The 25,616-nt window shown below is 41.0% G+C and overlaps 2 protein-coding genes across 2 annotated transcripts in view; both read left to right on the top strand.

Moving 5' to 3' along the window:
- Positions 1-2,383: 2,383 nt before the first annotated feature.
- LOC145865685 (orofacial cleft 1 candidate gene 1 protein homolog) lies at positions 2,384-18,504 on the top strand. The gene is made up of 8 exons (XM_082970629.1): positions 2,384-2,512; positions 4,445-4,515; positions 9,800-9,866; positions 10,231-10,413; positions 13,635-13,748; positions 16,203-16,292; positions 18,052-18,263; positions 18,496-18,504. The coding sequence occupies exons 2-8, from the start codon at positions 4,498-4,500 to the stop codon at positions 18,502-18,504; spliced, it is 693 nt and encodes a 230-aa protein (XP_082826755.1). The 5' UTR covers positions 2,384-2,512; positions 4,445-4,497.
- Positions 18,505-20,016: 1,512 nt separating this feature from the next.
- The window catches only part of ofcc1 (orofacial cleft 1 candidate 1), a 101,813-nt gene continuing 96,213 nt past the window's right edge, over positions 20,017-25,616 (top strand). The window contains exons 1-2 of the mRNA XM_045710803.2: positions 20,017-20,135; positions 21,238-21,367. Coding sequence (XP_045566759.2) covers positions 20,017-20,135; positions 21,238-21,367 — 249 coding nt within the window. The remainder of the gene's footprint in view (positions 20,136-21,237; positions 21,368-25,616) is intronic.

The raw sequence follows: 25,616 nt of genomic DNA, 5'->3' as shown, positions 1-25,616 counted from the left end.
ACCAGCTGTAATGCACTCCAGGTTTTCTTTGTGACAAGAATGTTTATATGAACCATCCTAAATAATTCATGGGGAACCTTTGTGTAAATTGTCATACTGCATAATGAATGTTTACAAAGCTGTATGATGGCTTTACCTTGGATGGGACCTCATTACTGTAATTGATGTTGAGAAATAGCAAAGTCATAATATCACTCCTCCCTGGAAATACAGTGATGGTGAAATCTCTTTGAAAGGTTGTCTGAAACCATGCAGATCTGCTCTGCATAAATAATAAATCAACATTTAAAATACCAACGGTGGTGCCATCTGGCAGATGTAGCCTACCCATTGCTGAAACCTTATCTTTGCACTCAACAGTTACACCAAACAGTAACAGTGTTGCTCACGTGCTCATCATTTGCTGTTGTTTCCCGTTTGCCAAAATTTGGAATTATAGTATCAACGCAATAGTTACTTACACCAACGTTATAGCCATACTGCCAGATGAAAGGAAATATACTTTGAATTCGACACCTGGGATAATGTAACTTAGGCCTTTTGTACGCTATTTAGACACAAAACCGTTCACTCAATGAATTATGTTTATATTTTACGAAACACTCAGGATACATTGCAAACATTTGAGAGCTCAAGCAGGACATTTTGATACTCACCTGTGGTAATGACGGCAACATATGGCGTAGCAACGTCACCATCACCTTGGCTACAGGATCCTGTCTTGGTGAAGGCCGGTTGAGTTCGGGGGGAGAGAGGCAGGCCGTGTCAGGTAACTTATTCTAAAATCCTATTCCCGTTGCATATTCGCATGATTTAACATTTACCCGAAGTAATTTCAATGTAAGATAGATCTGAGTGATGCTATCAACCGACAAATATCAACTTTTATCCGTCTGTATCATGAGTTGACCAAGGTCTTGGCTTGTAACGATAGACTTCTGCAGGAAATGTGAGCTTTTATTCGTAGACGTTTGAAGTCATGAAGTAGGCTACAAGCATTATTTCGACATTAAACATAAATTCCACTCACATGAACTTGTTTCAAAGTATTTAAGGGTACAGTTTGCCATTCTTGTGCTACCTTTGTGTGATGTTCTGAAATTGCAGGTGTCTGCCAGACTTGAGAGCGCGGGCCTATACCTTTGGGTCGTTACTAGTTACGACAGCCACAAAGTCATATGCCGCGTTAAAAACAACTGGGAACTCGGAATTCTCTGACTTCCGACTTCAGTGCGTTCAAAACCACTGGGAACTCGGGGTGGTGGGGGGAGAGCTCCGACAGGGAAAATCGATTTGAACGGTCATCCAACTCAGAATTCCAACTCCGGAACTCGGGCCTCTTTCTAGAGCTCCGTCTTTGCGACCTGTAGATCACTGACGTCATGATTTGATCTCGTATTTTTCCGAGTTCCCAGTTGTTTGGAACGCGGCAATAAACCCCACAAAGTCATCTTAAAATGTGATTTCAAACCTTAACCACACTGCTAACATTATGCCTAACCTTAAATGAAGACGGAAAAGCTCATTTTTGTTTTCATACCTTATTGCGATAGCCAATTATGACGTTGCGGCAGGTAGCCTAGTGGTTAGAACGTTGGACCAGTAAAGGTTGCTGGATCAAATCCCCGAGTTGACAAGGTAAAAATCTGTCGTTCTGCCCCTGAACAAGACAGTTAACCCACTGTTTCTAGGCCTTCATTGTAAATACGATTTTGTTATTAACTGAGTTGCCTAGTTAAATAAATAAATATATATATATATTGTGGGAACCATACCTTTGACTCTTTGCGCGCTTGGTTGGCAGCTCTCTCGTTTCAGACTCAGCGAAACACCTTCAATTTCAAAACTCACACAGGTAGGTAGTGCTAGTGGATATACGTACGGCAAATAGGCACATACGTTTCATACAAGTTTATGTATGTCGAAATAATGCATTAGTAGATGGCCTATTTCACGACTTTTCTACATATAATAGTCTAGCTAAGCTTTCTGTAGGCTAGTCGGCAAGGCCTTGGTCAACTAACTCATGATACAGATGAATAAAACGTCTTATTTGTCGGTGGCATATGTGTGTGGAATGTTTCTCCATTTGCCTGCTGCTCAATCAATCCAATAATGTGAACTGTATATGGAGAATATTGTGTACGGGGCAGACAGCCTGTTGTTAAACAAACTGGGGAACAACAACAATATTGCACCTCAAGCGAGGCCTTGTCGACTACTGCAAGAAACTTCACCTATTATTTGCGGACTATACATACATACATACATACATTTTTTTCTACATTAACATAGAAATTCAACACGCATGAAGTTGTTTGCATATTTTGTGATACAGTTTGTCATGCTAGTGATATATTGTTGCTCTCAATTTGCAGGCATCCCACATCCTGAGTAGGCCTACTGTATGCACTCACAGATCAGGTTCCACATTCAAGTGCTAGGTTTCTCGATTCAGCTGTTACTCATACCATCCAGTTGCCAAGAATGTGAACTTCATAAGAAGAAATAGGTAAATACAATAGAAGTAGTTGTTAAGTAGTCTATATTGATAACAGGGCAGGTAGATAGGCTATTGTCAAATAAACAACTGGGGAGCAACAATAAAATTGCACCTAAATGGCATGCAGGAATTGTGGCCTCTGTGTCCAAGACAAGATAAAATACATACTTAGGAAATAATTGTGGCCTGTGCCTCTGTGACTATGAAATTACATCCTTTATCCCTGTTGGTGGAAAAGAAAGAATGTCAACCAAAAATGTAATGTCACACAAAGCCTTAGAGAGCGGAAGTTCTTATGCATAGCAACAGAACAGAACACCCTCTCATTCAGGATTAAGGGTTGATTGAGCTTTGCTGAGTAGTTTACCTAGGAGATGATGCTTCTCAGGGCAGATGAAGGGTAGGGGGTCAAATACGTTATTTGTATCACTACATCCTGTTGAAACCCTAATAGAACTGGGTTTCATTTCCTGTTAAGGTAATTTCACACTTTTCATAAGCTCTCTTTGGGTCCACTATTCCAATGGAGTACTTGATTTATTGGAATAATGGTACATTTAAGAGTTGTAGTAACAGTTGTCATGACATGTGTTTTCTTCAAAGTGTATTTAACAGGATTTGATGTTGTTGGTCAACACTGGCACTGTATGGCATGGATCAATTGTTTACTAAGCATGAGATAATGTAAGACGAAGCAATGAACTCATAGCCAGTCATCACTGGATGGGCGCTTGTGTCGTTAACTTCAACCCACAGAGTGTATTAAACTCAAAGGACTGTAGGGCGTTGTGTACATATATTTGCATGGCCTTTGCAGAGCCAGAACCCGAAGCAGTAATGAGTCAGTCATTTCTGTGGTTAAGAAACTGTTGGCAATCACATTACTTGGAGAACAGCGTTTGGCAGATAGAGGCTAACAGCTTTTTACAACCAATTGTCTGGGGCTCTCACAGCATCTCGTTTTATGACCTCTATAAAACATTCAACCACCCATCTCTATTAATAACTAAGAAAAACAAATCACCAAATGAAAAACATGAATTTGAAAACCGCCTTTAATTCAATAAAATGCACATGTACAGGAAATGCTACAAAGTAGCTCTTTATCCGAACATAGTCCTAATCTTTCCCTTATCCCAGTGATAAAGAGGAATGGAAAGGAATAGATGCAGCTGGAAATATAATTAAATAGTTCCAACAACTGAGAAAAATAATAACTATTTAGTTATGGCCCATATTAAGGTGTAAGGATATCCCGTGGTCTTTCCTTTCTAGTGTGTGTAATGTGGACTACACACTGGCTCGCTTTCACCTGGTTATTACGCAGAGTGTAATTTGAAATAATTACAAAAACATAGGCCCACTTGTTACAACATACATTTTCCCTCACACATACAACACACAGATTCAATAGCTTAATGTTTTTCAATCACACCCAGTGGAGCAGTGTTTAGTGTGAAAAAGTGTAGCATTTCATCCTAACTCACATGGTATGGGATCATCTTTCACATTTTGCCTGGGGTTTGTTTAGCTATTTCTGCAGAAACTTGTGGAAGCCATGTGAATTACCATAGGAAAAGGAGATACAATATTATTTGGTATTTTCTATCAGATGTAAATGAATGAACTATTTGAATAATAAGGGCAAATTATTTGCTATCTCTGATATAAATAAACTGCACTTAGCCCGTAATTCTCCTAGACGCATTTAAAAGATTATAGTCTGTAGATCTAAACACAAACAGCAGAGGGAAATTAAAGATATGATTAGTACTGTATGAAATGAAGCATTTTGTGCTATAGGGTCTGCATAGGCATACAGTAAGAACTTTCTGTAATAACAGCATACAAAAGTGTTTACTATATTCACTCAATTGATTTCCAACTTTTTACAAATATAGTTTTTCTTCGCCATTCATTTAGCAATTTTCTTCTGCACAGGTTCCAGTCACTGTCCAGGGATCAGAGTCAAATGCTCCAAGATCGGTGCAGTCATGGACACTTCTGGCAGTGTGAGTACATTTTTACCACTAGCCCCGTAGCCAAATACAGGGGTTAGGCCTTCATACCTCCATTTTCTCTGAAGGTGCTGGGGCAGGCTGACCATTGACATTTAGCATTCCTCCAAACTGCCTCTGAGATTTCAATGGGGATTGAGGGGTGTAGAGGGCAGAGCTGGGGCTGTGGAGAGTTCTCAAGGAGAGGGAACAAAAAGGCTCTTGGAAATCCCAAGGAGTTCCCATGATCCTTGGTGAAACCTTGATCCTACTGTGTTAGATTTCCATTACTTAGGGTGCACAAAAGTCCATATTTCAGTGATTTATTTTGCCTCTTGCCAAGGCGTTAAACAATGAATTTGTGAGATTTCCCCTGTTTTGGGAGTGAAATATTTCAAATGGATTTGATAGTTATGATCTTTGTTTTTCTCATTATTCAGGCCCGGGAATGTCTGGTCCATAATCATTGTGTATTCTGGGTCTGCACTGACATTTCTTTCAGCCTTTAGAGCTGCCTGTGGTGACATTTTGTCATGAAAAGTTTTCAAAGTCATATTTCAAGGTTCTCCCTGTAACATACATAATCTGTTAGCATCAAAGGAGCACACATGCATAAATAATTGACTAATTCACTTAAAGGGGCCAGCATAGATTAATTAAGCCTGAATACTAATTATGTTTTTCTGTCTACACCAACTGAAGCTGTTGTTTAATGTGAAACTGTTTGGTGGACAACAATTACCACAAACCTATAAGACTATTTATATCCTCTAAATGAAAATAGGTTTAGTTCCGATTTCATTTGAAAGATTATGTTTTGATGCTGTTGTAGGACAGAAATGTCAGCCAATTCCTATAATGTTTTAAGTCAGGGGAGTATTGTAGTATAAACACTTTTAAATACAAAATACCTCTATATACTGTACCTTGTATTTCCATCATTCACATTTTGCTGATATGACTTTTATCTCAAACTGATTGAAAATAGCTTTTCATGCGGTACCATTTTTTGAATTGGCCACTGCATATGTATTTGAAAGTAGATAAAGCGGGCCTACATAAAAGATGACAACAAAAGCAATTTCTGCCAGCATTGATTAAGCAATATGTTGTTTAGTTCAGTCCCAGCCTGCAGAAACCTTTCACTACACGACTATATACCTGTCACACACTTGCATATAGATTGAAAAAAGATTCAATTCCATTGTCAATTTAGATATGCATCCATTTACTCTGTGTGGCAGTTGTTTTCCTTTCATGGGCTAGATTGGGAGAATAGCCTGTAAACTAATGCACAATGCTGCTATCCTAATGATTTTAAAAACAGTTGTTCAGATTTGGAGCTCTCTAATATAATATAAGGATAGAGACACAACACGCCAGCATCAGTATGGGCCTAATGTATTCGCCCCTTTAAACCCCAGTAAAACTCTGTCATTCCAAAGAAGCTCCTCTCGTTGACTCTGTGCCTGCTGCACAGACTGCTGTCTGGAAGTGGTAGGCTTTAAGTTGCTTGTTTCTGACACAGCGGACTTGGGCTGTCCTCGCTCCCCTCGTAAGCAGATAGGGATGAGGGAGACAGCTCAAAGCGGGGTTTGTTTACAGCCGGATAGAAGAAAACAGCCAGACGTAAATTAGGGTTGACGGTTTCATGAAGCACAATTGGTTGATGGCAGATTCAATGTGACTGGCCTGAACTGGGCGATGATCCGTACAGTATGCAAAATTTACTTTCTAGCTGGTCTGTGCCCACCAGCCTAGCAGCAGTCTTCTCCCCGAGCTCTCACAGCTCCGGCTTTGAATGGAACCCGAACTGAACAAGGCATTGTTGTACCCAATTCCTTTTGACAACAATCACATTCTTTTAAAAAACTTCATAGATTTTTCTTGTCACCAGTTATAAATGATTTTTTTCTCGTCTTAACCACAAAGTAAGCATTTTTTTTATGTGCAGATTCAATTAGGGAAGGAAGGGCATGGTTTTGAGCAGTAGATTCCTTCAAATGACAACACAATGAATTCAGGGCATTTTTTACTTTGGTATTCAGGGCTTGTTATAATACACTAGAGCTTCTTGGCACATGACTCCAATACAGCAACATGCATTTCATATATTTATGTTCATTGGAAAGAAATGTCAGAAGATATTTGCCCCTCTGTAGTTTATCCTGCTCTTGATATTGTTAGAATTGGAACAGTTGTTCAGATTCCTAAAATCCAAGCTGGCAGAATCGTCACATTATGCCACCACCATTACCTTGTTTTTATCACTTGCATGTTTTAGAAATGAAACATCTGCATGCTGCATCCTGTTAGAGCACACTGGGTGATTGGCGTTGTAATAACGGAACATTCTGTCACTGTCAGTGGAAACCAAGGAATTAAAAGAGAAACATGCATTCTGTTAGCTCTGTAAATGGAGTGGATTAAGTGAAGTTTTCTGAATTAGATTTTTACCGACAATGACCAAAAGCGTTCTGCTCGCAGCATGTGGACTCTCCATGTGTACGTTTATTGAAATGGTTTACCGAGGTTTATCTTAAACAGGAACTGAACTCAAGATGATACATTCACGCAAATCTCAAAATGTGTTGACATTTGGTGGAAGACAGAGCTAATTCATAATTTGAGGAATAAGACCAACTCCCATTTTTTATTTAGCTACACCTTCTGATGTGCAGATGTACATTTCAACGTCATGAGTTTGTCTTTTGATGTTGGTTTTAGTGTTACTGACGGTAGACTACAGTTTGCCTTTCTAAACAGCAGATTGATGCACATAATACAGAAATACAGAAAGTCCTACGACATAACAACAGATTCAGCTTGACTCATACAGATAGGGAAAACATGTCTGGAATAAGCCTGGGCAATAATGCAGCATTATCAAGAATCCCACGACAACAGTATACTGTACATGTAAATGCACTGAATAAGATGTCTCTTTAAAGGCAGTGTTAAAGGGATTGGGAATGCTACATTTTTATATTTTCTATAGGGAAGGAAGCAAATATGGATATTTCATAGTAATTAGAAGGATGTATAGTTCATTTTATTCTGGCCTAAGATAAAACATAATGCGTGATAATTAAATGGGATTTATGTGAGATTTTTTGCCTTCCTCTTCAAAGTGCCTTAGTCTCAAGGGCAAAAACAATGATTTGAAAAATAAAGGCGTGCTATCCGCCCACATTGTGCTAATTTGATGATTAATTACACTAGCTAACTAAAGACCAGCCCCACAAATGTCTCAATGTATCCTACAATACCACATACAATACATGCCTACTGTCATTTACTGTCAATTCCTTACCATGCTGCATTATTGCATATTCTATACAGTGTTTTTTAAACGTAAACAGCAGTTTGAATTGTCCTTCAATATGATGATGAAGTCTCAGAAGTATGATTTGTAAGTTACCATGAAACTAAAGCAACAACAACAACAAACCAAGCTGCATCTTTTTTCAATTACTAACTCAGCCCGTTACGGAATCATATAAACTGGTGTTCATATACACAAGGCGATGTTCATTATGTGTCATTTTCCTATTAGCAAACTCATTACTTGCTTCTCAAGTAGCGATACTATTATAACTTCCTCATTTACTTTTGGATATGAACCAAAAACTGTACAGTATGTGTTTAAAAAATATGTTCGACACTGGAAAAGGAAACTGAATCTCATGCTACACACTCTGGTCTCTGGTCAGTGTTTTAAGTCTTACTGTTCTCTACAACTGGGAGAAATTGATTGGAACTCAGTGGAAAGAGAAAATGGTTTTTAAATAAGTTACAATTAGATAACCATTCATCTCTATGGTATAAATGAATGTCTTGCTGTAGGGCTTGTTGGATGTAAAAACAGATTTACAAAACTCTTCTTTCCAGATTGGAATGTGTCCTCCAATATTTTAATTGCTCTGTCATTTAGAATGAACCCCCCCCCCGCCCTCCCATACCCCTGATTTTGTCTTTGAAATTAAATATTGTATACAAATACATGCTGTTCATGGGCATGGGCACCGTTCATCATCAGAATCTGCATAAATGATTTTTGAAATTGAAGTTCCAACTAAATGCTTTGAGGCTATAGCTAGAGATCTTAAACATAAGGATATGCATGTACAGGGAAATAAACATCCATAACAAAAACAACTACTAATGTGATTTACCTGGGCTTTTCTTGTTGTTCTTCTTGTCCACAGAAATTAGAGGCTCACCATTTTGTTCCACCATTTCTTGATTTCAAAGGGGATTTCTACATTTCTAGTTTCCATTTTCATTAGTATACCACTCTCAGATGAATGACATTGCCTCCAACAGTATAGGGAGCATATAGAAATAGCCATGAAATATTATGTCAAAATCCTCATTATTACATTGAAGTGCTCATAGAGAAAGACCCATTATAGGCCAACCGTGCATGTACTCCTGTAGGTGGCTTTCAGTGATCACGGTTTTTATTTCCCTCTTTCATGTGTTATCTAATAATGTTATATTGTGGCCATGTACTGTAGGCTATTGAATGGTCTTATCTTTGGAAGGGGCAAAGGGATGCTTCATCAAACTTCTTTGGAGCACACTGGATCTTAGCAAAACTATTTTAGGAAGAGTCACAATATGCTGTGATTAAGTGAAAATGTTCCATGATGCTTGGGGTTGTACATCAAAGTTAACAAATGGCTATGGAGCCCAATTACTATGGGGCATTCATAGGATATTATGAAAGGTTCGCTGCAAGTTGGGTTGTGTTTGGGCTTTGCTATGCAATTTGCTTTCTATCACATAAGGGATTTTATTTTTTTGCACTTCCCATAAATCGAGTATTGAGTATTTTTCAAAGCATCACAAAAAAATAGCAGAATCCTTGAACTCTCTGATTTTAAGGACCATTTTTCTCCAGACTTTTTAGGATGTGTTCATAAGAATGTACGTAATGAGCAATGTGGTTGGATTTCCATATTCATTTGCACAATGAATCTCCACACACTCACGAAGCCTGTGTAAAAATGCATAATTTTCCAAGGGAGAGAGTGTTGTTTCCCATTCATTTGGAAAAAGGAGGAAGTATTTTAATGTGACCTTCATTACGCATTCGTGACAACTTTTCTTATTTATTTATGATTAAAAATGTTTCCACTCCTGTTGTTCAATTAGTGCTTGACCCCTTTAGCGGCGATGTAAATTAAATGACATTTCGGTGTCGTCCCATATTTAAAATACTGCGTTAGTTGCGGATCATAAATGATGATCTTCATTCTGCAGCTAATTTATTCATTTAACAATTTCCCTCCAGAAGTTACAGCAGAAGGCTCTGCAGCAACCTAAGCAGAAGAAATCCAAGTCGGCTGAATTTCTGATGGGTGAGCCCTGCTTGATGAGTTATTGCTCATAATTTGTGTAAGGATTAATTAACTAATTACAGACAAATGGCTTTGGGCTAAATTTTGCTCTTGCTTGTCAGGGCGCAATTTGTAATTATTTTAATCATTTCTTCTTCTTCTCTACCACCCCCCCCCCCACCCCCCCCCCCCCCCCCCCGCAAGATTCAGATTTAATTTTAACCTAATTGTGTTTTAGTGACATTCGAGGAGGATGCACATCAGTATTTAGGGGGAGAGGAATCACTAGAAGGAATGTTCTGCTGCCATTAAATGTACTTTGGTATAATGCGCCACTTTTGACCTTCCTGTTGTGTTATGGTGTTTTTTCTTCTCTTTTTTGCAGGCGGAATGGAGGAGAGTGCTGTGGTGGAAGGCATTGAAAACCCTGTCTTCGATGGCAGCTACAGCACAGAGCTTTCAGCTTCTCGGGCTTCAGCAGGGAGAGAAATTCAACGTGACAGGCAAGATAGCACCCTTGCAGCTCACCAACAAAAAATGGAGCTGCGAGCCCCTGCCAAACCAAGAGGTGAAGCTTCATTCTTCATTAGCCTCAAACCCGTTGACAGTGGATTTGTGGATTTGTTCCCGATCTAACCTTTTGGGTTTCTGAGGGCCTGGTCCTCACATTCCAAAGCTAGCGTGTCCTAACAAGTACCCCTCATATAAATTCCACCTAACCGGAGAATGTCACAAGAGTGGGGGTTCCAGAACACCCTGACGGAATCAGCCTCTCAACTCACACTAACAGTATTCTGCCTTCTGGAGGGCTGGAGTCATCGAAGAGAGCATTTACATAGCATACCCCTACCAGCATATACACACTATCTTTATAACGTATAATGTACATAACATCCCTGAAACAGAGCTGATGGCCCATCCTGCAGGAAAATATGCCCCCTTGTAATTTACTATGTCAGTGAGACTCTTGAGCAATATGATGTTACACACACTGTGATGCGTTCAAACATTAAAAGAAATGCCGGTTTGGTCTTGATAGGTCACACAAGTCAGGTATTTTGAATTAAGAGATGTTTTTATTTATTTAATTAATAATCTAGTAATTCATTGAAGCTTAATGTTAGTGGAGAGAAGCTGCCGACATTTGGCCATCATCCAAACATACACATACATTTTCTGGAGCTGTTGAGAATTTTCATGGTCTCCTGGCTAAGCTTAGGATAGTCACTATTAACGCCTCTTGGTTACTTTTTTTCGTGGTTGTGTCTGTTCCTTGACAAAGTTAAGGGATATTAAGGGATCATCCTAAAATATTTTCAAAAGATAATACTGCCAGGTGGAGTGAGACACAGAGAGAAAGAAACTTTTGGGGTTTAAATCACAAATACGAATGTATAGACACATCATAACACATGATCATAAGCACTATAGTTCTCTTGGTATCTTTTTGAGTTTCCATGTACCAAATTGGTGTATCCCTTGATCACAGTAAACTCATTAGTGTCTTTTATACTGAAGAAAATTGGATTTTCCTTAGATCTGTTGTATTACAGTAGTTTTGATTAGTGGCATTTTATTGAGGGGAGCAAACCTCATTCAAGTCTAGTCCATTTTGCCCCCACCCAGTGCTGGGTAGAGTAGCACATTAGACAACAGTGGTGCTACTGAGCTGATCCATCTGATACAGTAGATGTGGTGTCACCCATCGGCACGCCAGGCAGGGAGCAGGGCTTTTATGAATCCCAGGGAAGTCTTCTCTCATCAGAGATTAAATCGATAGCATCTGCCCCGCACGTCTCTGAGTTGTCAGGGAGATATCTTATGACTTGCACTTATTTAAAAAAGAAAGAAAGAAAAAGGAGAAACAGTAATATTCTGAGGCCCCCTGTGTGAAATCAATCATTCATGGGAAACTTTCTCATTGGATGTGTCTCGTGTGGATGGTGTGGTGTGTGTGTCTGCCATTGTGTGTGCATGTGTGCAAGTGCATGCCCCCAAGACTTTCAATGTGTGTCAAAGTTAACACTGAAAAAATACCTTATAGTTGAAGGAACGCTAAATGAATGAGTAGTCTCATCAGTTATGGATCAAGGCTTCTTTAGAAATGCTACATTTATATGTAGGGCTAATAAAATATGTGCATTACTGAGATAAAACGTTATTTCTACAGAAGTGTATCGTAAGCAATGCTACAATTGTCATTGATTTTGTTTTGATATTTATGTCATTTCCCCCCTAGTAAATGTAACATTACGTCTAGAATACTATCCTATGTATTTGATATAATTTAGAGTTCTGAATTTTCATTACAAATTGAAATAGAGCAGCCAAACATATGTGGTCTTATTTCTCCAACAGGCACTGCAGTTATTTTCATATTCAAAAAAGGCATATATTAAATCCCATTGCCAGTGCACTGACACACATAGCAACAATCTGTAGAGCCTGTACCTCTATATAATAGATGCAAGCAGCAGCTCTCTCATGTTTGTGACACTTCTATTTGGTTATCCTCAATATCTTTCATCAAAACTGCCTGTTAACAGTAGATTTGGATGGAGAGAAGTAGTGTGGGTTATTGATAGCTTGCATGTAAGAACAGGGAATTGCTATTTTTTATTAGAGGCGAAGAACTGGAGGACAGCCAGACTATTTAGGTAAATCAAAGATATGATTCAAAGACAAGATCTTTGAGAGCTGCCGCCATTATGCAAATGTAGATTGAAAAAAGGCTTTCATAACCTCAAAGCTATTGCAGCGAAATTGTTAAAACTGTGTTTACGACGTAAAGGGACTTACTTGTGAATTTTACAGTTAATTTATGGTATCACTAAAATTCATAAGTGCAGCAATGAATATACAGGACTCCAGCCTAATAAGTGTCTCTATTTGACAATTTGTAACTGGCGTTCAACAGTGAGGAAGGTATGTAGAAAAGCTTGTACAATATATTACATAAACACAAATAGAAGCCTACAGAACTCTTGGTGGGTGGGTCCTATGCAGAGTAGAGGTCCTATGCAAACACACTTACTCCACATTTTTATGCGTCCCAGCGTTGATCCTCTCCCTCTAATATAAATGTGATCCTTGTGTGCAAAAAATGTTTTTACACACACCTCTTCATTTAGCCCCACCGAGTAATACAAGTAAAGCAATTTAGATTGGGGATAGTCTGTGAAATATTCAAGCCAGGAGAATGATTTCAGGTTAAGAAAGCAACTTGGTGGGGTGTACCTGTTTTATTAGAAACACCCCTTGAGGTGCTGGATTCCCATAAATTCTAGCAGAGCAGCTTTGATGCCCATAGGTCAGCGATTGCTAATAAGAAGTCAATGGGACACGGGTTAAGTTATTTTCCTTCTCTGCCTTCACTCGGCCCAAACCGACCGGGTTCTCCCAACCGCCGACCCCAGAGCATTTAGAGGGGTATTGTCTTTGAAATTCCAGGTACTTTTCGCTTGTACAGTTTCTCATTAGTTCCTTTTGAACACAAGTAACATATGGCAATCGTATTTAAGAGATTGCCTGGTGTGACCTTTCGCGGCATGCTAATTAGGCCCCAGAGCTCCACTGGGCCCCGGCGAGCCTCGCTCATGTGAACGGACTGACCGGCCAGGGCTTATCAGGTAGCAGACGCTGGCTCTCTGGCCAGCCTCAACAGTGTGGCTTTCAAAATTAACATTTTGCTTCATATGCTTCTAATAAACACTGACCTCCACCAACCTGCCGCTCCACCACTCCCACCTTCCTCCTCCTCTCTCACTCTCTCTCGCTCTTCTGGCGTAGTTTCCACAGGAAATGGGCGTGCCCGAAATTACTTTGACCCAGCGCTGGTGCAGGAAACCAACCCAAGGCGGTGCGGGATGGCGGAGGTCGGCACAGAAGATGAGCTGGAATTAAGTATGCCATTTCTCATCATAATAGTTCTCCTCAGTTCATTAAAGTGAGGTGAGAAAGATCACTCATTGCCAGCCAGTTTCTCACGGCAGGGGCGGTACTATGTAAATACATTTACTACTGATGGTCCACGAGATGGCTCATACATAGGACAGTGTGTTAGTTTCCAGCTCGTTGTCATTGATGAAGGTCACGTATCATTGGTCAGTTTCATTTCGCTCCATCTTTTCTTGCACTCCCATCAAATAACAGACACCAGACAGAGCCATATCAATAGTTGCACCCCCCCCCCCCCCATGCCTATTAAAACCATGCTCTTGGGAGTCAAGTAATATGCATGTTATAATGAAACATGGCTATTAACAGAGGAGCCATTTCACCTGTATCTTTTGGATATCACTGCCTTGTAATATCAAAGGAGTCCTAAAGCCCAATCCCATCAAATGATGACAATCAACCTAAGAGGCATATTCCTGCTCCTTTTTCATTACCTTTGTAGAAATGTTATTCCCTACCTGACCATTCGCTATTACCCCATGAATGAGAATGTTTTGCATGTTTGCATATATATTGACTAGCCTTGACAATTTTAATGTAATTTCAAGCACACATATATGTAATTTCAAGCACACATGTATTTATACTGAACAAAAATATAAACGCAACTTGCAACAATTTCAAAGATTTTACTGAGTTACGGTTCATATAAAGAAATCAGTCAATTGAAATACATTCGTTAAGCCCTAATCTATGGATTTCACATGACTGGGAATACACATAGGCATATGTTGGTCACAGATACCTTTAAAAAAAAGGTAGGGGCGTGGATCAGAAAACCAGTCATTATCTGGTATGACCACCATTTGTTTCATGCAGCGCGACACATCTCCTTCACATAGAGTTGATCAGACTGTTGATTGTGGCCTGTAGAATGTTGTCTCACTCCTCTTCAATTACTGTGCGAAGTTGCTGTATATTGGCTGGAACTGGAACACGATGTCGTACACGTCGATCCAGAGCATCCCAAACATGCTCAATGGGTGAAATTTCTGAGTATGCAGGCCATGGAAGAACTGGGACATTTTCAGCTTCTAGGAATTGTGTCCAGATCCTTGTGCCGTGGGGCTCTGCATTATCATGCTAAAACATGAGGTGATGGCTGCGGGTGAACGGCTCGAAAATGGGCCTCAGGATCTCGTCACGGTATCTCTGTGCTTTCAAATTGCCATCGATAAAATGCAATTGTATTCGTTGTCCATAGCTTAGGCCTGCCCATACCCAAACCCCTCCGCCACCATTGAGCACACTGTTCACAAAGTTGACATAAGCAAATCACTCGCCCACACTTGCCATACACGTAGTCTACAGTTGTGAGGCCGGGTTGGACGTACTGCCAAATTCTCTAAAACAACGTTGGAGGCTACTTATGGTAGAGAAATTAAAATTAAATTATCTGGCAAAAGCTCTGGTGGACATTCCTGCAGTCAGCATGACAATTGCACGCTCCCTCAACTTGAGACATCTGTGGCATTCAGCACAAGGTGCACCTCTGTAATGGTCATGCTGTTTAATCAGCTTCTTGGTATGCCACACCTGTAAGATAGATGGATTATCTTGGCAAAGGAGAAATGCTCACTAACAGGGATGTAAACACATTTAAGCTTAAAACTTGAGAGAAATTAGCTATTTGTGTCACACCCTGATCTGTTTCACCTGTCCTTGTTATTGTCTCCACCCCCTCCAGGTGACACTTGTTTTCCCCAGTGTATTTATCCTTGTGTTTCCTGTTTCTCTGTGCCAGTTCGTCTTGTATGTTCTAAGTCGACCAGCATTTTTTCCTCGTACTCCTGTCTTTGCTATTCTCCTTTTTCCAGTCCTCCCGGTTTTGCACCTTGCCTGTTCTGGACTCTGTACCCGCCTGCCTGACCATTCCGCCTGCCTTGACCTCGAGCCTGTCTGCCACTCTGTACCTCCTGGGCTCTGAACTGGTTTTGACCTTTTGCCTGTCCACGACCATTCTTTCTAGCCTACTCATTTTTGGATTATTAAACATCTTAAACTCCAACCATCTGCCTTCTGTGTCTGCATCTGGGTCTCGCCTGGTGTCATGATAATTTGTGCATATGGAAAACTTCTGGGATCTTTTATTTCAGCTCATGAAACATAAACAACACTTTACATGTTGTGTTTATATTGTTGTTCAGTATAGTTACATTTACATTTTAGTCATTTAGCAGACGCTATTATCCAGAGCGACTTACAGTAGTGAATGCATACATTTCATTAAAACATTTTTTCCCCGTACTGGTCCCCCGTGGGAATCGAACCCACAACCCTGGCATTGCAAACACCATGCTCTACCAACTGATTTGAAAAAGAAGCGAGCAATTCTGAGTTGAAGTAATAGTTATCAGGAGATTGTGACATTTTATGTGACATTATTTGTTTGATTTGTAGAAATAATGAACCAAGATGAAAAGGGCCTATATCAGAAAATGGCTGAAATGCTGGACGCTGACGACGACACAACCATCATAGAGTTACCAGGTATGTTCTCAACATTCCAGACCCTAAAAACACATGTAAAACAAATTCCAAAATGATTCAACTGCAACTATAGAGTCAGTATGCAGGCAACTGCTCAATCGAAAACACGCTGTCTATTTTCAGACAGAACAAAGAAGAACACTTTAAAGGGACACAGAGTAGAAGGACTTGTTCCTAGCTTTCCAGGCACAGGCCTATTGTGGTGCAGTAGGCGTGCCTTTTTCCATTAACAGAAGACTCATTTGAATATGTACCCAAACAGGGGGAAACTGGGGTTGGTTTAAGCTGGCATTGTTTTGGGGGGGAGACAAGACAGTCGCACCGGCTCCTGTTGACATGACGCATCTCTGTTGTAATTCCAGTGCAGAAGTGATGGGCTTAGACCTGCTCGAACATGGAAGAATTTTGCCTGCTTGTATTATTCGGCATTGTCATGGATTTAGCTGTAGCAGTGAGATTAGCAGGCCCTTCCATTGTCTCAGAATGTACATGAAATCCGAAAAAAAAGTAAAGAGGATCTTGGATTAACAGTTTTATGCAATAGGCACAGGCAGAGCCCTTCTCTCGCCTGCACTGCGAGCGCCCAACAGCATCGACTGCCAGAGCTCTCCGGTAAACCACAATAGACTTCAAGACAATCACCTTATGCTTTTCTATGGATGCCTCCCACCGATATAGGCCGCAGCCTGACTAGGCAGGCTCTCTCTCTCCTCCTGATCCTGATGCATTGTGACTGGAGCAGGGTTTTCTCTTTCTCTTACAGTCGTGCACAAAGCACACGCACAACAAAACGAGGAGAAAGAAACAACATTAATGAAATGGACAAGGTCCAGTACAAGTCATTTCAGGAGGGATTCCTGGATAAATCCCCCGCAGTGCGGTTGTCATCTCATCTGTTTACTTCTTGAAATATTTGATCTCTTTGGTTGACAAAGAAGAAAATAATCACTTTAGCCATTGATTGGCTTCATCTGATTCACACATTGGACTGCACACGTTGACTTTACCTACAAGGGGCAATAACAATACCTCATAATCACTATTAACGTGGCAATGCAGTAGCGTAGAGGATACGTTTGACTGTTGAATCCATCCTCTATTTGTAACTGAAAACTATCTAGCTTTGATAAAGGCATAGTTCTACTCTTGTTACTTCTCAACGATGACCAGAGCACAGAAGCCAGCATTCTCAGCCCAGCTGGATATTTCTCTCTGTGTTACCACACAATAAACTCCCTCAGAATTTTGAGACCAAACTTAGAAACATCGATACATGGTGGGTATAGTGGCAGTTTCTATCTTGGAGCAGTGTTGAGTCTGTTTGTTGACCTCAGACTTTTTATGGAAAAAGTGCTGCATCAGTGGCCTCTTGAAAAGCTAGCTAAGCTAATCCACCGGCAACAATTCATTGATGTACTGTAGGAGACTTGCTGTAGCACTGGTGGTGATTTAGTGATGGACATTAGTCAAGGCTTCGCCTTATATCCAGTTCCACACTGAATGCATACTATTACAACATGTAATTGACATGGACATAGATGGTCAGTGGAGTGTAAGATGTGAGTTTGTCCTGCTTTTTTGCCTGTGCTTATAAGAAATAATGTTTCAGACAAGTGAATTTTTCAGATGGCCTTCGGTACTTTGCATGTGAAATCTAAACTGTCTACTACTTGTGCATATAGTATGTGTGTGTGTGCATGTGTGTTGTGTATGTGTGTGTGTGTGTGTCTTAACTCCACACACTCCCCTGTGTGTCCAGGTATGGCGCTAGCCCACAGGGAGGAGGCAGAGGTGTGGAAGGTGAGGGCCGGTGATCCAGCGCTGCGTGTCGGTGCCGGTGCTGCAGGCCGTGGGCGCTTCATGGCCGCAGTGGAAGAAGGGGAAGAAGAGGTGATCCCCCGCTACGCCCAGCAGCTGAGGGAGCGCGTGCTGCCTGACATGATCACGCTTGGCAGCCTTTCAGTGGAACAGGTCAGAGCCACAAAGAGAAATATCTATGTCATCTCCTATATTCACCAGCACATGAGCCATGTCCATTACACACTCCGCCTAATGGACAACACTGGGTGCTTTGCTTCCTGCCCACCCGCCCCTCACAGACATTTCTGTCTGTGTTGTGCTTCCTTTTTTTTTAAATGATTTTTTTAGTGGCCCTTTTAAAAGTTGCCCATATGGTTCCTAATGTAGTTGATGTAACTTTCAGATGCACTGAACTCTTTTTATGGAACTTTAATGAATTGTAAGTTTCTTAAAGCCCATTCGATTCATCTCGATCCCAGATTTGCCTAATTGATCGTATCATACATTGTGTGTGAAAATAGGATATCGTCCAAACTATTAATTTGGTAGCGTTTGTTGTTTTTGTGATTATTCATTATTATGCATTTGTCATTGAAGCCTGGATTTCCGCCTTGGTTTGTCAACCATCTCTTTTCAGGAAAAATAGAGCGTGACAATTTTTTCTCCCCACCGCTTGTTTTGGGAGAAGGGGATTTTGTGAAATAGCGTAAAGATCTGAAGAAGCTTATGAAATGAGTGTTGATACTCCATCAGTCAAAAAATGGGGTGAAAACAGGAGCATGGGGTTTTCATTGTTCAGCGCTATTGAGGTAGCCAAACCCAAAAATTAACGCATATCTAAACAGAAAATAAAAAACTATCCAGTATATTTATAGCTGTAATCTGACTTGAAAAGGAAGAAGAATTAAGGAGTTCCAAATTAACACCAAGAATATGGAAGGAAAGTGAAAAATGGGTAGATCTTGTGATGGTAAGACTTGAGTCATCGTTTCATGTCTTGATAATCAGTTCCATCTACGTAATACTGTATACTAGCGGGGTTCAGTGTTTTATGCTATCATAATGTGTATTCACTCCCCAACTGTTTTGTGCCCACTTCTCATTGAAAGAACATTAGGCTATGCACCGGAGATTTCCTCATCTATTTTGAAGTAATAGGACTTTTTTCTCCCGTTTGTTACACACAAAAGCTTTCATGGTTGCTCGCGAGACGCTGTCATTTAACAGTGTCAATGCGACTGAATAGCGGTGTAAACTTGCTGACTGAATGGTACCGGCTGGAAGGATTCATCAACCCGTTACATGTCTGTAGGCTCCAGGCTGGCTGCTATTGATTGCCTGCAGATTGCATTACCACGTTGTTTCAGAGTTAGATGCTGTGTACTTAATTCACACTACACCTCCCTATCACAAAGCTCGGCCAAACTAAGGGTGCGTCTGAAACCCTATTCTCTAGCACACGACTTTTGACCATGGCCTACATAGGGTGCCATTTTGGATGCACCCTAAGTGTGTGATTTTATTTTTGGCAGGATACACATCTTCAAAGAGGAGGGATGTCTCAGGAAAATGAGTGGGTGAGGAAGAAAAGACTAATGTCCTTCTTAAGGGGAAATGCAAAGGTACTTTGCTGTGTCCATAAAGGGAAAGATTACTTTGTGCTATGTAAAATTATATTTCCTGAAGTAGTATTGTTAGTATTACTGGTATGATTTGAATACATTGTGCCAGGTTCGCTGAGAGGCATTTTAATCTCCTTCCTCTTACTGTGTCGTAGAGTTGTACATGTAATCGAAGCTGTTATAGTAATAAAAGCCAGAGAAATCTCAGTGAAATGGTTGTAGTTCAAGTCATGCACTACTTCATCAGTATCATGTCTTCATGCTTTTGTTTTGAGAGTCTATTTCTTTTTACTGGCTGCAAAATGCCCATGTTGACAAAAAGTTGGCTCATTCTTTCAAAGGAACCCCAGGCCCAGTCACACAGAGACTGTGACCAACAGGAGAGGATACTGCAAGACAGGCTGTATGTAGCGTTCCAACGGTATGTTTCCACTAATGTTACATAAATGAAATAAGCATTCATTGTACAGAACGTTCACCATATTTATTTAGCTGCCATTTGAGAAAACATGTAATGTGATTGTAACCTATATGGGCTCTATATTGCAATGCATTGTCTGCGCTGCTGCATTGTGGGTAAATGGCTGCGAGGCATGAAAATCTGCCCGTGTCACTGGACTCAGAGGAGCATCAGTTTGTGTTCCATCCATATCAGTCTGGAATCATGCATCTCCTCCCTCAGCCCAAAGGCTATAATAGCATGTAGAGGTTTTTTAGTAATTATGGCTTACCATCCGGCCTGACATTATACAGAAAAAATCAAGAGAATCTACATGAGCCTGTTGTGCTCACTGTTTACTATGGGTGTTGGTTTGGACACCATGCCTGTCAGATGAATACCGTTTGAGTTTAGCAACGATGACCTTCTCCGCGCAGCCTTGGCCCCTGCAAATTCCTTCTGATATCATTGGTGGGTGGCTATTAGACATGAGAGGTTTTAATACACATCACCTAGGGCTACATTTTCTGAGATTCAATGAGAAATGATCTCCTATTCTCTAGAATGGGAACTGGATGCCAAGCTGACTTTCTTTTTTTTAATGTGTAATTTATTTCCTTTCACTGTTTTTGATTTAACAGTAATTTCATTAGGGAGAGGGCCCCATTCTGCTGCGTTGTTAACTGACGAAAGCACATGTAATACTTTTGATCGGGCGAGCAGAAAATAAAGTTGGTGGCTGGCTTTGATGCCGCACCGATGAGCATTTATTTGCTGAATTATTCTTACTTTAAAGCCATCTTATCCACTTTAGCAGGCGGGCCTATGATATTGTTTTATTTTGAGGAATTAAGAGAGGTGGCTGGGAGACGGAGCGTAGCAGCAGTTTATTACATTACCCCAGATAAGATTGAAAGGCCAAGCGGGCTGAGGAGAGAGAGAGAGAGAAAGGGAGGGAGGGGGAAAAAAGTGGAAAGTGTTTGTTGTTGCGTTATTAGATTCTCCGCTGTTGGCTACAAAGTGGGAACAAGAGAGCACAATATGCAGGTGGCTGGTTAACAGGGTTACCACTTGTGTTTCGCAGCGCAGAGAGCCAGTTGCTGAAGGCGCTGAGGGAGCGCAAAGGTGAAGTGATCGCCAAATACGGCGAGATGACAGAAGCCTCCTCCGCAGCAGAATCACCGTGGGCCAGGGAGCCGGGCCTCGGCTGGCAGGTAGGATCTGTTAACCCAGCCATTATCAGACACAAACACAGGAAGTAACATGGCACATCAACAGGAAGTACCACTTCTATATCGGAGGCTTATTTCCACCAGGGTTCAACCATAGAAGAAATGATGATATCTCGCAAAATATGTTTATGTGGCCCGAGAAACAGATAGAGAAATGTTTTTTTTTAAAGTGAAATGATGTAATTATATGAAATCCTTGCTGCCGTGAATGGAATCTGTCAGCAGAGTCTCTTTTGCAAGCACACTCATGCACGCATGAGCATACTCGCACGCGCACACACACACACACACACACACACACACACACACATAAAAGGCTTCCCTGTGTTTACCATGGAACACTGGGAAAAACCGCCGTCTCTCTTTCTCCTTTATTTAGGATGTTTTTCATCCCCCAGTGTGTAAAAAGCCGTCTGGTGTCTTAAGGAAAGTAGAAAGGGAAAGAAGGGAGAGTGAGGAGGAAGGAGCAGCATCAGGCAGCAGCCTTAGCATCCGTAGGAGTGTGCTGTTGTTAGGCTAGGGATGCTCTGGCTGCTCTGCCACCATGCAGGCTTAGAGATGTAATGAATCTTCTATCAGCCCTTCCTGCCAGGGTGACAACTCGCTTTGAGGAAGGTTGTAAATGTGGGAGAGATTGTGGTATAATTCCTCAGACTGGCATTTCTGCCCCCCAGTCACCATTCGATTATCTCCCAAATTGCTGTGTTTCAGAGAGATAAAGATTTTTTATGGCTTGCTGACTTGAAACAACCGGCACAGCCAGGAAAAGCAATGGCCAACCTGCCATGCATAGTAATTCCATTGGTAAATGACAAAATCTTTGTTTATATGACATTTCCAAAATTACTGCGGCAGATGAATCTAAAATCTAAAATGTCACATTTGGCATGCAAAACTATGAAAATATATTTCTGTGCAAAATTCATGGAGGCATTTAATTTAGAACGTGTTTAATAACTAAGTCTGCCTGCATCAGTAATCCTGCCTGGAGGTCCCAAAAAGATTGTCATATTTATTCACTCGTTTTCCCCCCCCCCCCCCCTTTCCTTCATTCCGAAGCCAACATTTTTAAGGGTAAATGTTCATTGTTAATTAAGATTTACTAATTAAAATGAAAATAATTAACGAGAAAGCTTAATCTCCGAATATTAGGCTATACTTAGAAAGAAAATATGTTTTTGTATGTGGCATTTCCTGTGTATTAAAGAGTTCAATTTGTGGAGCAGTCAATGTAGGAACCTTGAAAAGATGTTTCGGCGAAGGACGCGATGCGTGCCAAAAGAAGCTGCTGAGGATCCGTGGCTGAATGCTTTGATCTCATCTGTAGGAGTGGTGTAATGTTATGGCACTTTAGGCACAACTAAGGCTCCGGGCAAACAAACCACCTTCTGATATGGAAAATTGGCTCACTTTGCCTTTTACCTTCCCGGATGTCTTGACTTTCCGTCATACACGTACCGGTCCATGCATGAGAGACAAATAATAACAATCTCTAAAGACACATATAGTGAAAAATTAACACTGTCGTGCTGTGAAGTTTTTATTTATTTTTATTGTTCTTTTTCTACCCCCTTTCTTTCTCCCTCAGCAGTGTGGGGGCTTAGAGCCCTAACCTCCTGGATGTGCGATGTGTGGGCTAAACCGCTTTACCACCAATTATACTAATTTCACTTCTGCCTAAATTGTTTTGTGTTGTGGCGTATGCAAAGATGCTCAGCGAGGAGATTGCGGGGCATAACGGCAGGGCTCGTCACACACCCTCTGAGGGTGGCTTTGCGCTGGGCACTGCCAGGCACAGGCACGCACGTGGCACTGGGTGTGTATCTGTTTACGTGTGTGTGTGTGTGTGTGTGTGTGTGTGTGTGTGTGTGTGTGTGTGTGTGTGTGTGTGTGTGTGTGTGTGTGTGTGTGTGTGTGTGTGGTTAATATGGGCCTTTAACAGTCAAAAAGCAACACTGCCAGGCACACATTGCTGGGTAGGTGAATCCCAATAGTGCCACCAGTATACACCGTTTATGTAGAGTGGCAACAGTCAGAGAGCGGAACATGCAAATTGAGTGAAGTAGAATCTCCAGAGGATTTTTTTGAATATAGTAGATGGTTTAAGATTAGGTGACTGTGTGTTGAACTGTCATCCCTGTACATTTCCATAAGTATTCAGACCCTTTACTCCGTACTTTGTTGAAGCACCTATGGCAGTGGTTACAGCCTTGAGTCTTCTAGGATATGATGCTACAAGCTTGGTACACCGGTATTTGGGGAGTTTCTCCCATTCTTCTCAAGCTCTGTCAGGTTGAATGGGGAACGTCTCTGCACAGTTATTTTCAGGTCTCTCCAGAGATATTTGATTGGGTTCAAGTCCGGGCTCTGGCTGGGGCACTCAAGGACGTTCAGACACTTGTCCCCAAGCCATTCCTGCGTTGTCTTGGCTGTGTGCTTAGGGTCGTTGTCCTACTGGAAGTTGAACCTTTGCCCCAGTCTGAGTTCCTGAGCGCTCTGGAGCAGGTTTTCATCAAGGATCTCTTTGTACTTTGCTCCGTTCATCTTTGCCTCAATCCGGACTAGTCTCCCAGTATCTGTCGCTGAAAAACATCTCCACAGCATGATGCTGCCAACACCATGCTTCACCGTAGGGATGGTGCCACACGTGACGCTTGGCATTCAGGCCAAAGAGTTCAATCTTGGTTTCATCAGGCCAGAGAATCTTGTTTCTCATGATCTGAGAGTCCTTAGGTGTCTTTTAGCAAACTCCAACCAGGCTGTCATGTGCATTTTACTGAGGAGTGGCTTCCGTCTGGCCATGCTACCATAAAGGCCTGATTGGTGGAGTGCTTCAGAGATGGTTGTCCTTCTGGAAGGTTTTCCCATCTCGACAGAGGAACACTGGAGCTGTGTCAGAGTGATCATCGGGTTCTTGGTCACCTCCCTGACCAAGGCCCTTCTCCCCCAATTGCTCAGTTTGTCCAGGTGACCAGCTCTAGGAAGAGTCTTTGTGGTTCTAAACTTCTTCCATTTAAGAATGATGGAGGTGACTGTGTTATTTTGGACCTTCAATGCTGCCAAAATGTTTTGGTACCTATCCCCAGATCTGTGCCTCGCCGTAATCCTGTCTCGGAGATCTACTGACTATTCCTTCGACCTCATGGCTTGGTTTTTGCTCAAAGTCCCACTGTCAACTGTGGGACTTTATATAGACAGGTGTGTGCCTTTCCAAATCATGTCCAATCAATTGAATTTACCACAGGTGGACTCCAATCAAGTTGTAGAAACATCTCAAGGATGATCAATGGAAACAGGGTGCACCTAAACTCTATTTCGAGTCTCATATTAAAGGGTCTGAATAGTTATGTAAATAAGGTATTTCAGTTTTTTATTCTTAATACATTTGCAAAAAAAGATTAAGGACCGGTTTTTGCTTTGGGATTATTAGATATTGTGTGTGTAGATTGTGTGTAAAATATGCATTTGATACATTTTAGAATAAGGCTGTAACGTAACAAAATGTGGAATGGAAGGGTTCTGAATACCTTCCGAATGCACTGTGTATTGTTTGTTGTATGCTTAATGTTTTTGAATATTAATCTATAACTAGGTACCAGGATGCACTATTCCATGGAACCTTTTTAGGCCCTTGTCGCTTCTGTACTAGATATATACAGTGCCTTCAGAAAGTATTCATACCCCTTGACTTATTCCACATTGTGTTGTTAAAGCCTGAATTGAAAATGTATTAAATTCTTCTCTTTTTTTCACACCCATCTACACACAATAAATACCCCATAATGGCAAAGTGAAAACAGGTTTTTTGAATTGTTTGCAAATATATTGAAAATGAAATACAGAAATATCAAATTTACATAAGTATTCACACCCCTGAGTCCATACTTTGCAGAAGCACCTTTGTCAGCAATTACAGCCGAGTCTTTCTGGGTAAGTCTAAGAGCTTTGCACACCTGGATTGTGCAATATTTGTCCATTATTCTTTTCTAAATTCTTCAAGTTCTGTCAAGTTGGTTGTTGATCATTGCTAAACAAGCATTTTCAGATCTTGCCATAGATTTTCAGGTAGATTTAAATCAAAACTGTAACTCGGCCACTCAGGAACATTCATTGTCTTATTGGTAAGCAACTTCAGTGTACATTTGGCCTTGTGTTTTAGTTTATTGTCCTGCTGAAAGGTGGTAACAGACTGAAGCAGGTTTTCCTTTAGGATTTTGCCTGTGCTTAGCAA

This window comes from Salmo salar, chromosome 29 (genome assembly GCF_965601325.2).
Source record: "Salmo salar chromosome 29, fSalSal1, whole genome shotgun sequence".
In the NCBI taxonomy this organism is placed as follows: Eukaryota; Metazoa; Chordata; class Actinopteri; order Salmoniformes; family Salmonidae; genus Salmo; species Salmo salar.
Note: the sequence above shows the minus strand (reverse complement) of the source record. Positions and strands in the feature narration are given on the sequence as shown.